This window comes from Oryza sativa, chromosome 2 (assembly GCF_034140825.1).
Source record: "Oryza sativa Japonica Group chromosome 2, ASM3414082v1".
Lineage (NCBI taxonomy): Eukaryota > Viridiplantae > Streptophyta > Magnoliopsida > Poales > Poaceae > Oryza > Oryza sativa.
The window spans coordinates 6,509,025-6,521,271 of NC_089036.1; the positions used below are offsets into that span (position 1 = coordinate 6,509,025).

General features: G+C 47.7%; 2 protein-coding genes and 1 non-coding gene across 5 annotated transcripts; 2 read left to right on the plus strand and 1 right to left on the minus strand.

The window, feature by feature from the left end:
* Positions 1-77: 77 nt before the first annotated feature.
* LOC4328725 (receptor kinase-like protein Xa21) lies at positions 78-4,214 on the plus strand. Of its 2 annotated transcripts, XM_015770872.3 has the most exons (3): positions 78-877; positions 1,538-3,329; positions 3,425-4,214. In XM_015770872.3, the coding sequence occupies exons 1-3, from the start codon at positions 227-229 to the stop codon at positions 3,802-3,804; spliced, it is 2,823 nt and encodes a 940-aa protein (XP_015626358.1). In that variant the 5' UTR covers positions 78-226; the 3' UTR covers positions 3,805-4,214. The 2 variants fall into 2 exon arrangements, with proteins under 2 accessions (XP_015626358.1, XP_015626357.1); XM_015770871.3 differs by having other exon boundaries at positions 78-3,329.
* LOC107278551 (uncharacterized) lies at positions 2,710-6,829 on the minus strand. Of its 2 annotated transcripts, none has more exons than XR_010739539.1 (4): positions 5,197-5,358; positions 4,819-5,114; positions 3,141-3,247; positions 2,710-3,013 (listed from the first exon to the last, which is right to left on the minus strand). It is a non-coding gene; the product is annotated as an uncharacterized protein (transcript). The 2 variants fall into 2 exon arrangements; XR_010739538.1 differs by lacking the exons at positions 2,710-3,013; positions 3,141-3,247 and adding an exon at positions 3,934-4,347 and having other exon boundaries at positions 5,197-5,277; positions 5,355-6,829.
* On the plus strand, positions 5,572-9,608 carry LOC107276445 (receptor kinase-like protein Xa21). Its single transcript, XM_015768871.3, has 2 exons — positions 5,572-8,683; positions 8,939-9,608. The coding sequence occupies exons 1-2, from the start codon at positions 5,572-5,574 to the stop codon at positions 9,316-9,318; spliced, it is 3,492 nt and encodes a 1,163-aa protein (XP_015624357.1). The 3' UTR covers positions 9,319-9,608.
* The last annotated feature ends 2,639 nt before the right edge of the window (positions 9,609-12,247 follow it).

Consider the following 12,247-nt stretch of genomic DNA (forward strand, 5'->3'; position numbering starts at 1 on the left):
ACTTTGCAAACCATTGACCGCTAGTCTCAACAGAATCTGCAGGAACAAATCGACAATCTCTTCGTCAGGTTGCAGCTGAAAATGTTTGACGACGATGCAGTACAAGCCAAGGATCACAATTCGCAAGGCAGAGAGAGTCTCAAAGCCACTACGTTTGCCACTACGAGTCTCGGCGAGCTGACCAGTGAGTGAGCGCCACAGCGCGCGCGCGTGCGCGGGCGCGGCAATGGCCGCACTGCTCGAGTGCTTCTTGCTCGCCGTCGCCGTCGTCCTCGTCGCTCATGCGGCGGCGCCGGCGCCGGCGGCGTCGTCTCGGCTGCCTCTGCCTCCTCCTCCTGCTGCTGCTGCTGGTGATGTCTCCGGCTCCGACTCCGACCGCCGCGCGCTCATGGCGTTCAAGAAGCTCGTGAGCGGCGACCCGTCGCAAGCCCTGGAGTCATGGGGCGACGGATCGACACCACTGTGCCGGTGGCGCGGCGTGTCGTGCGGCGTCGCGGCGGGGCGCCGCCGCGGCCGCGTCGTGGCGCTGGACCTCGCCGGGGCCGGCATCGCCGGCGAGGTGAGCCCGGCGCTCGGCAACCTCACCCACCTGAGGCGGCTCCACCTCCCGGAGAACCGCCTCCACGGCGCGCTGCCGTGGCAGCTCGGCCGCCTCGGCGAGCTCCGGCATCTCAACCTCAGCCACAACTCCATCGCCGGCCGCATCCCGCCGCCGCTGATCTCCGGCTGCCGGCGCCTCAAGAACGTCCTCCTCCACGGCAACAGGCTGCACGGCGAGCTCCCCGGCGAGCTCCTCTCCTCGCTGCGCCGCCTCGAGGTACTCGATCTTGGCAAGAACACACTGACAGGAAGCATCCCTCCCGACATTGGCAACCTTGTAAGTCTCAAACAGCTCGTCCTAGAATTCAACAACCTGACAGGACAGATCCCATCACAGATAGGCAAACTTGGCAACCTCACCATGCTAAGCCTCAGCTCAAATCAGCTGTCAGGCTCCATCCCTGAATCGATCGGAAACCTCTCGGCATTGACCGCCATTGCCGCCTTTTCGAACAACTTGACAGGGAGAATTCCGCCATTGGAGAGGTTGTCATCTCTTAGTTACCTTGGTTTGGCAAGCAACAACCTTGGAGGCACCATTCCTTCTTGGTTAGGGAACCTCTCGTCACTGACAGCTCTGGATCTTCAGAGCAATGGCTTTGTTGGATGCATCCCTGAATCTTTAGGTGACCTTCAGTTTCTTGAGGCAATTTCACTGGCAGATAATAAGCTTCGGTGTCGGATTCCTGATTCCTTTGGAAACCTCCATGAACTCGTTGAACTCTATCTTGATAATAATGAGTTGGAAGGATCTTTGCCAATTTCCTTGTTTAATCTCTCCTCCCTTGAGATGCTAAACATACAGGATAACAACCTCACTGGTGTTTTTCCACCTGACATGGGTTACAAGCTTCCAAACCTGCAGCAATTTCTTGTATCTAGAAACCAATTCCATGGTCTAATCCCTCCATCATTGTGCAATCTCTCTATGATACAGGTGATTCAGACAGTAGATAACTTCTTGTCGGGAACGATTCCGCAATGCTTGGGAAGAAACCAGAACATGCTGTCAGTAGTGAACTTCGATGGAAATCAGCTTGAAGCAACCAATGATGCTGATTGGGGCTTCATGACTAGTCTAACCAATTGCAGCAATATGATACTGATAGATGTTAGTATCAACAAACTCCAAGGTGTGCTACCAAAAGCAATTGGTAATATGTCAACACAATTGGAGTATTTCGGCATAACAAACAACAATATAACAGGAACAATACCTGAATCAATAGGGAACCTCGTCAACTTGGATGAACTTGACATGGAAAACAATCTTCTCATGGGGAGCCTTCCCGCATCTCTCGGCAATCTCAAGAAGTTGAATAGATTGTCTTTGTCAAATAACAATTTTTCAGGATCCATCCCAGTAACTCTTGGCAATCTTACAAAACTTACAATCCTTTTGCTTAGTACCAATGCACTGAGTGGAGCTATACCTTCTACTCTCAGCAATTGTCCTTTAGAAATGGTGGACCTTTCTTACAACAACCTTTCCGGCCCGATACCGAAGGAACTTTTTCTTATCTCCACAATATCAAGTTTCCTGTATCTTGCGCACAATAAATTAACTGGGAATTTGCCTTCAGAAGTGGGAAATCTCAAGAATCTTGATGAACTCGACCTCTCTGATAATACGATTTCAGGAAAGATCCCTACCACCATTGGAGAATGCCAGAGCTTACAGTATCTCAATTTATCTAGGAACTTCATCGAGGACACAATTCCTCCGTCACTGGAACAATTAAGGGGGCTCCTAGTACTTGATCTTTCTCAAAATAATTTGTCTGGAACAATCCCTAGATTCCTAGGTAGCATGACAGGTCTTTCTACTCTGAATCTTTCAAGCAATGATTTCGAAGGTGAAGTTCCAAAATATGGAATATTTCTTAATGCAACTGCAACCTCTGTCATGGGAAACAATGACTTGTGTGGTGGGGCGCCTCAACTGAAGTTGCCAAAATGCTCAAATCAAACTAAACATGGGCTGTCTTCAAAGATCATCATAATTATCATTGCAGGAAGCACAATTTTGTTTCTCATTCTATTCACATGCTTTGCGCTACGTCTAAGGACTAAGCTTAGAAGAGCAAACCCAAAGATACCGCTCTCCGATAAGCAACATATGAGAGTTTCTTATGCTCAGTTGTCCAAAGCAACAAATAGTTTTGCATCTGAGAACCTCATTGGAGTGGGCAGCTTTGGTGCAGTGTACCAAGGAAGAATTGGGATCTCTGACCAACAATTGGTGGTTGCAGTGAAGGTGCTCAACTTGCAACAAGCTGGTGCGTATCGAAGTTTTGATGCAGAATGTGAGGCTTTGAGATGTATTCGCCATCGGAATCTTGTAAAGATTCTTACAGTTTGCTCAGGTATTGATTTCCAAGGTAGTGACTTCAAGGCGCTTGTATTTGAGTTCCTGCCAAATGGAAATTTAGACCAGTGGCTACACAAGCATCTTGAGGAAGAAGGTGAACCTAAGGTGCTAAATCTCGTTGAAAGACTCCAAATTGCGATAGATGTGGCTTCTGCACTTGAATACTTACATCAGCACAAGCCATGTCCAATTGTTCACTGTGATCTGAAGCCAAGCAATATTCTTCTTGACAATGACATGGTTGCTCATGTTGGTGATTTTGGGCTTGCAAGGTTCCTTCATCAAGAACACAGCAATAGTTCAGATAAATCAACTGGTTGGAATGCAATAAGAGGAACAATTGGCTATGTTGCCCCAGGTGTGCACAATTCTATCATCATCTTGTTGCATTTGTTTCTTTACTTCATTCCACCTAAATAAGCTTACTAAGTTCTTTATGTTTGTTTATTCCAGAGTATGGATTGGGCAATGAAGTCTCAATCCATGGAGACGTCTACAGCTATGGCATACTTTTGCTGGAGATGTTCACTGGAAAAAGGCCAACAAACAGTGAATTCGGCGATGTTCTTACTCTTCATGAGTATGTAGAAACAGCGCTGCCAGACCAAACAACTAGTGTCATTGACCAAAGCCTACTAGATGCGACATGGAATAGCGAAGGAACAGCTCAAAAGTACCACGACATCGAAGAGATAAGAACTGAGTGCATTGTTTCAATTCTGAAGGTCGGAATATTGTGCTCAAAAGAGATACCAACTGATCGGATGCAAATTGGGGATGCATTGAGAGAGTTGCAGGCAATTAGAGATAGGTTTGATACACATCAGCTATAGTAGCCTATATCTTGATGAAGTGGTGCAGCATATCAAAGTCATGCTTGTGCATGAAATATTCTACTTCGTACTATTTATCTGTTGAGGGTCATGCACTTATCAGTCAAGTAAGTCTGCAAGAAGACACTGGAGGCTGAACATGCTCTACTGAAGATTTTAGGAGTTGGAAGCTAAAAACGGATATCGAGTATCATGGAAGAAGCAAAACATCTTCAGCTAAGGAAAAGGAGGAAGTTAATTGAAATAAACTAGGGCAAAATGCTGTACTACATTATCAAGCAAAAATATTGTACTCGAGCAGCTACAGTCAGCTTATGGCCACACCTACACAACACTCTGTAATGGCTGAGAGGTATACTAAATAAGAGCCTATAGCAATTCGTATTGCAGGGCATCCAATTAGCTACTCATTTTCGCTCTTCGCACATATAATTCTTGACTGAGCAATTCATAAACATGTCAACATGGCAGTGCCTGACTTGGCTAATACTGTTGACAACTGTTGCAATAAGCAGCACAAGATAGCGACGTAAGAACCTCCATCTGTCATAGAAGTAGACATGAGAATTGTTAACACAACTTTTGTTCTGAATATTGGAATTTCTTGTTCAAATTCAACGAATCTCCCACAAAGTAAGAGATGCAACCAATAAGAAAAAGGTTTAACAGGGATTTGCTCCGAGAATGGAGCATCAACCCATGAAGCAGTACAAGGTATTTCCAGTGCAGGTCATCTTGAAACTATTGCACAACTCAAAAAAGGTCAATCTTGATCCAGGGGCTCTTGGCTAAGGCCCTGGATGTGGTCTATTCTACTGTAGACTGGCCCTCCCCTTAAGAGTTAGGTTTAGAATTTTGGATCGATTGATCACAGCCGAATTTGGAATGCAGGAATCTTGTCTTGTCCATGCAAAAGATTTGAGCATTTATATGCACTTTTAAGAAAAATCATCTGAAATTCCTGTGTTCCTAAGGAGCCAAAGTGACAGAGTTAGTCTGTGTCATTACTCATACCTGCGAGCAGCATATGCAGTCCAAATTAGTTGATATGTGCAGTCCAAATGAGAATGCTTCCCCTCCGATGGCTATATTCCTTATTGTATAAGTACACTATAGTAGCATAGCACCATATTGCCAATTTGCCATCAACGTCAAATAATTGACACGCACAGCTCAGCTCTTCTACACCAGATATATGGGAACAAACGGAAGACCTTTAATATTGTTCCGTAAATTATGCGTAGAAATGTTTCATAAAGGACAAATCAAGGCCGGCCAGCCAGCCAGCCGGCCTAATTCATCCTTCTGTCCTGCATGAAGCCACATGAGAATGCTGTTGGCAGAAGATTCAGAGTATCTTGCTACATGAGTAGATTTAGATAACACACTTACTTTAACCCAAACAAGCTGGCAGCAAAGTTTGACCAGGGAACCTGTAAACTTCTGGTAGGAGGCCGGCTATCTGATGATTGACTAAAGTTGCAACAGAACAGAATGTTGGTAATCAATTTACTACAACTGAAGGGTGTTGACCAAAGTGCAGGTACTACCTGAGAAAGTGACAACTTGATTGGGATCCAAGCTATTGATTTATCTTGACGACCAACACACCATGCTTATATTCAGGCAGGAGAATATGTGTTGTCTCTATAGAGCAGAAGCAACCATTCCTCCCATGAACTGGTAAAGCTGGACTGAGTAGCCTCTGCAATCACCACCTAAGCTTCTGTTTTTGAAAATACACACCTCGCTTCCTTCTTTCTAGCAATGGTGGCGACCGGGTTCTCTTTCTTGCTCACGCTGCTGCTCCTTGCAACTGCTGTTCCACCAGCTCCCACGACCAGAGCTCAGCCTGCCACCGACCACCTTGCACTGATGGCCTTCAAGTCGCAAATAACCCGTGATCCGTCGTCAGCAATGGCCTCGTGGGGTGGCAACCAATCGCTCCATGTCTGCCAATGGCGAGGTGTGACGTGCGGCATCCAGGGACGCTGCCGTGGCCGTGTGGTGGCGCTGGACCTCAGCAACCTTGATCTTTCTGGCACCATTGATCCTTCCATAGGCAACCTCACCTACCTGAGAAAGCTTGATCTCCCTGTGAATCATCTAACTGGTACCATCCCTTCAGAGCTTGGTCGTCTTCTCGACCTCCAGCATGTCAACCTGAGCTATAATTCTCTGCAAGGTGGCATTCCGGCATCACTGTCACTATGCCAACAGCTTGAGAACATCAGTCTGGCATTCAACCACCTATCAGGAGGGATACCTCCAGCCATGGGTGATTTGTCCATGCTGCGCACAGTCCAGTTGCAGTACAACATGCTTGATGGAGCGATGCCTCGCATGATAGGTAAGCTGGGCAGCTTAGAGGTCCTTAACCTCTACAACAACAGCCTTGCAGGAAGCATTCCGTCAGAGATTGGAAACCTCACCAGTCTAGTAAGTCTTATCCTGAGCTACAATCACTTGACAGGTTCAGTTCCATCTTCTCTTGGTAACCTTCAGAGGATCAAGAATTTGCAACTGAGGGGGAACCAACTTTCAGGGCCAGTTCCAACGTTCTTGGGGAACCTATCTTCACTAACCATTCTTAATCTTGGCACTAACAGATTTCAGGGGGAGATTGTGTCATTGCAAGGACTGTCATCTCTGACTGCCCTAATTTTGCAAGAAAACAACCTTCATGGTGGCATCCCTTCTTGGCTAGGAAACCTCTCTTCACTAGTTTACCTAAGCTTGGGAGGGAACAGATTAACTGGAGGAATTCCTGAATCATTAGCAAAACTTGAGAAGCTATCTGGACTTGTTCTTGCTGAAAACAATCTTACAGGTAGCATTCCTCCCTCCCTAGGAAATCTTCATTCTCTAACAGATTTGTACCTAGATAGGAATCAGCTCACTGGGTACATTCCTTCTTCCATTTCCAATCTCTCCTCTCTTAGAATATTCAATGTACGGGATAACCAGTTAACAGGATCATTACCAACTGGCAACAGAGTCAACTTCCCATTGCTTCAAATATTTAATGCAGGGTACAATCAGTTCGAGGGTGCCATTCCAACTTGGATGTGCAACTCTTCTATGCTTAGCTCATTTTCAATAGAAATGAATATGATTTCAGGAGTAGTTCCTCCTTGCGTTGATGGCCTAAATAGTTTGTCAGTCCTGACAATTCAAAACAATCAACTCCAGGCAAATGACAGTTATGGTTGGGGATTCCTTTCTAGTTTAACTAATAGTAGTCAGTTGGAGTTTCTAGATTTCAGCAGCAACAAATTTCGAGGGACTCTACCAAATGCAGTAGCAAATCTTTCTACAAATTTGAAAGCTTTCGCCCTAAGCGAAAACATGATAAGTGGCAAGATCCCTGAAGGAATTGGAAACCTTGTTAATTTATTGTACCTTTTCATGAGCAACAATTCTTTTGAGGGTAATATTCCTAGCTCACTTGGTACACTCTGGAAGCTGAGTCATTTAGACCTTGGATTCAATAATCTATTGGGCCAAATTCCACCTGCCCTTGGTAATCTCACATCGTTGAATAAACTCTATCTTGGACAAAATTCACTTAGTGGGCCTCTGCCATCCGATCTTAAAAATTGTACTTTAGAAAAAATTGATATTCAGCACAATATGCTCAGCGGTCCAATTCCAAGGGAGGTTTTTCTCATATCTACCCTGTCTGATTTCATGTACTTCCAAAGCAACATGTTCAGTGGGTCACTACCATTGGAAATCAGTAACTTGAAAAATATTGCAGACATCGATTTCTCTAATAACCAAATTTCTGGTGAAATTCCTCCATCTATTGGTGATTGTCAAAGCCTGCAATATTTTAAGATACAGGGGAACTTCCTTCAAGGGCCAATCCCAGCATCAGTGAGTCGGCTGAAAGGTCTTCAAGTACTTGATCTTTCACACAACAACTTTTCTGGAGACATTCCTCAATTTCTAGCAAGCATGAACGGCCTAGCTAGTTTGAACCTCTCATTCAACCATTTTGAAGGGCCAGTTCCTAATGATGGGATATTTCTCAATATAAATGAAACTGCAATTGAAGGGAATGAAGGCTTGTGTGGGGGTATACCTGATTTGAAGCTGCCTCTTTGCTCCACTCACTCCACCAAAAAGCGGTCTTTGAAGCTTATCGTAGCAATTTCCATAAGCAGTGGAATCCTATTGCTTATCTTGCTTTTAGCTCTATTTGCATTCTGGCAAAGGAATAAGACACAAGCAAAATCGGACTTGGCACTTATCAATGATTCGCATCTAAGAGTATCTTATGTTGAATTAGTCAATGCAACAAATGTTTTTGCTCCTGATAACCTCATTGGAGTAGGAAGCTTTGGATCAGTGTACAAAGGACGAATGACGATCCAAGACCAAGAAGTAACTGTTGCAGTTAAAGTGCTGAATCTCCAACAGCGTGGGGCTTCTCAAAGCTTCATTGCAGAATGTGAGGCTCTGAGATGTGTTCGGCATCGAAATCTTGTGAAGATCCTAACAGTCTGCTCAAGTATTGATATTCAGGGCCATGACTTCAAGGCTCTTGTATATGAGTTCATGCCAAATGGAAATTTGGACCAATGGCTACACCAGCATCTTGAGGAAAATGGGGAAGACAAGGTTTTAAATATCATCAAAAGGCTCGACATTGCCATTGATGTGGTTTCTGCACTTGATTATCTTCACCAACATAGGCCATTGCCAATTATTCACTGTGATCTCAAGCCAAGCAATATTCTCCTAGATAGTGAAATGGTTGCTCACGTTGGTGATTTTGGGCTTGCAAGAGTCCTGCATCAAGACCATAGTGACATGTTAGAGAAATCAAGTGGCTGGGCTACAATGAGAGGAACAATTGGATATGCTGCTCCAGGTATGCTTCTAACAGCTACAATCCACGGTTTTCTTTCTAATTTATTCACAAACCTTTCCATTGATCCATACTTAAGTAGATCGTTTTGCTATTCAGATGTGTGCAATTTGTTATGAAAAACTCAAATTCTTGCAAATGATAATTATGCAGCAGTGTAAATTATATATTATTAGACTGAAGCCCACATATAAATTTAAATATAAATGCTTAAACATGCAACAACGTCCTTTATGTAACATTTTCTTATGATTACAGAGTACGGTTTGGGCAATGAGGTTTCAATTCTGGGTGATGTCTACAGCTATGGTATACTGTTGCTGGAGATGTTTACCGGAAAAAGACCAACTGGCACTGAATTTAGAGAAGCTCTCAGCCTTCATAATTATGTAAAGATGGCACTTCCAGACAATGTGATCGATATTGCAGACCAACACTTACTATCAGAGAACAATGATGGAGAAGAAATAAACTCAGATGGCAAAAGAACAAGAGACACGAGAATAGCCTGCATCACATCAATTCTGCAGATTGGAGTTTCCTGCTCAAAGGAATCTCCAGCAGATCGCATGCATATTGGAGAAGCTTTGAAAGAATTGCAGAGAACAAAAGACAAGTTTAGCTTGTCCCTGCGTTGAAGCATCAAATCTCTGAATAATTTGGCATAATAATCCCCAGGCTATAATAGATATTTACAGCCTAGCAACCGAAGCCTTATCAGCATAGGTTCAGGTTGTATGAGTAGCTTCATGATGTTCACACATGCAGGGTGCTGTTACTGAACAAAATATAAGAACCATAAACCATTTGGCATTTGCAGGAAGAATATGTAAATCGACTAACTGCACATACAGTTTTATGTTTTTTATTTTATTTTTTTGCTTGTAGCCTACAAAACTATTTTGATGGAAGCATTCGATATGTTACAGCACGCGAGTTCACAGAAATTACACTAGCGGTCCTTAAACTTGTAACGAAGTTTTACATAGGTCCACGAACTTGCAAAACGTGTATCGAGATCCTTAAACTTAGTTTAATGTATCATCCCAATCCAAAGCCTGGTTTGACCGTGGTCTTGCCTATGTGGCATGCCACGTGGATGATGACATGGCTAAATTTTCTTTTTCCCTTTTTTTTCTCCCCATCTTTTCTCTCCTTCCTCACCTAGCGTGGAGAAAACTGCGGCGGAAGGGAGAGGAAGGAGGCAAAATGGAGAAAAAAAAAGATAAGAAGGGAGAAAAAAAGGAAGAAGAGAGAAAAAATAAAAAAGTCCATGTCATCGTCCACGTAGCATGCCACGTAGACAAGACCACGGTCAAACGAGGCTTTGGACCAGAATGGTACATTAAACCAAGTTTAGGGATCTCGATGTACGTTTTGCAAGTTTGTGGATCTAAGTGAAACTCCATTACAAGTTAAGGCCGTGCTCCCTGAAAAATCTCAATTCCAATTGTTCCGTACTGCAATTGCACTAAACTAACCAAAAGGAATGGCCATTTACCAAGATCCATACCCCATACCCATAGTATAATGTTTCTGTTTCCCCATTTGGTCGAGAAGTTGCAAACTCAGATGCATCAACATCATCCCAAGCAAACGAGAGAGTATCAGTGTATTCACAAAAGAAAAAAAAAACAGTTTCCGTGTTTACCCCTTCGATGAAAGCGGGGGAGGAGAAAGCGGAGGCGGGGGTGGAGAGTCGCCACCGAGTCGACCAGTTGAGACGCTGGGTGGAGAAGGGGGCCTACGCAGGCGGCGGCCGCCGGACTCCGGCGATCTCGGCGGCGTGATTAGCCGACCGCCCTGCCTAGCTAGAACAAAAACCCAGAAGGGTAAAGGAAAAATCGCAATGCGCGCTCGATATATACCTCGTGGTGGCGGAGCATGAGGCGTGCGGGGGGCGGAGACGATCGCGGATGCCCCCACCATCGCCGTCAGCCAGGGCGACTCGCCGCCGTACGCGCGCCGGAGAGGAGACGGCGGCGGAGTTTTCCCGGAGAAGACGCCGAGGCGGCCTGCAGAGCAGGCTCGTTGTAGCCCAGCCCACCTGTCAAATCACCAGGGCCCAATCCTGTACGGGCCTCAAGGAGGCAGCAATAATCCCGTCCCGGCCCAAATGTATGGGCCGCCCAGAAAAATAAGTCTTTTTTACATTCCTCAACTCTTATCCACTAATTAAAGGGAAAAGTACACGCAAGGTCCCTCAACTTGTCAGCGAGATACAAAATCGTCCCTGAACTGCAAAACCGGACATCCGGCGTCCCCCAACTTACAAAACCGGTCACAAAAGGTCCCTCAGCGGTTTTGACCCCGGTTTTGTCCCACGTGGCGGCTGACTCAGCATGGGACCCACGTGGGCCCCACAGGTCATGGAGACCACGTCAGCACCCTCTCTCTTTTTCTCCTCTCTCTCTCTCCTGCCTTCCCCTCGCTCTCTGCTCTCGCACAGGCGGCTGCGCGCGCGGCCGGAGGGTGGTGCGGCCGGCGACGGCGGCTCCCTGGTGGCGGCGCGCGGGCTCAGGGCAGCGCGAGCTCGCCGGCCTCCTCGTCCCCCTCGTGCGGTCGGTGATGGCGGACGAGCGACGAGAAGCAGGCGGTGCGACGCCCCCGCCGCGTACAGTGGCGCGGTGACCGTGGCCGCCATCGCCTATCAGAGGAGACCTCCGCCCGCGCTCGAAGCCGCCGACGACGATGAGGCCGAGCGGCGCGGAGTCGTCGGCGCCGCCGCTCCCCATCCGCAGCCGCACTCGCCTGCCGCCGCCGAGCTTGCTGCCCCGTGTCTCCGCCGCCGCGTCGCCGCCCAGCACGAACCTCACGCTCGCGCTCGCGCTCGCGTTCGCCGGGTGGGGAGCCGGCCGGTCAATCTCCTCTCCGCCGCTCCTTCCCCGTCGGCCGCGCCGCCCGGAGATCCTCAGCGTCGAGGCGGCCGCGGCGGAGACGGCCTCCCGCTCCCACTGCCGCTGCCGCCGCGGCTCCTTGCTGGTTGCAAGACGACGACGGATGATGCGACGGCGCGGCGCCGTCGAATCCTCTGAGCAGCTTGTCGATTCCTTCACGCACCGCAGCGTGGTGTGGAACGCGGCGGCGTCCGGGACAAGCCGCAGGATCTCGTCGGCCACGCGGACGCCGTTGAGGCTGCGCACCGTGGCGAGGTCAAGGCCGCGCCCGTCGCCGCCGCCTTGCTCCCCTGCTCCCGCGTCGTCGCCGCCGCCACCTTGCTCCCCTGGTCGGACGGCCATCGCGCCTACAACCTCCTGGACGACGGCCACGACACCGTCCAGGCCAACGTCGAGCTCGGCCTCGCTGTCGACTCCCGCGAGTACGGCATCGGCGCCCCAGGTAGCAAAGTTCGTCGGGCTCAAGGGCTACGGGCTCGCCGTCGTCGGCAGGGTTCCGGCCTCCCCGCGCCTCCGCCGTGCTTCCCCACTATGGCCGCCGCCGCCGCCGTCGCCGTCGTGGCGCCGCCCTCCTCCTCTCCTGCTCGCCCCGGCTAGCTTTGCAGATAAGTGAGAGAGAGAGATGACGAAGGGAGAGGAAGGGAAAGAGAAGAGAGAGAGGAGGCTGACG

Coding starts and splice junctions, on each gene's coding strand:
- LOC4328725 (XM_015770871.3), top strand. CDS start 227: ATGGCCGCACTGCTCGAGTGCTTCTTGCTCGCCGTCGCCGTCGTCCTC. Junction 3,330..3,424: donor AATTGGCTATGTTGCCCCAG/GTGTGCACAATT, acceptor TGTTTATTCCAG/AGTATGGATTGGGCAATGAA.
- LOC107276445 (XM_015768871.3), top strand. CDS start 5,572: ATGGTGGCGACCGGGTTCTCTTTCTTGCTCACGCTGCTGCTCCTTGCA. Junction 8,684..8,938: donor AATTGGATATGCTGCTCCAG/GTATGCTTCTAA, acceptor TTATGATTACAG/AGTACGGTTTGGGCAATGAG.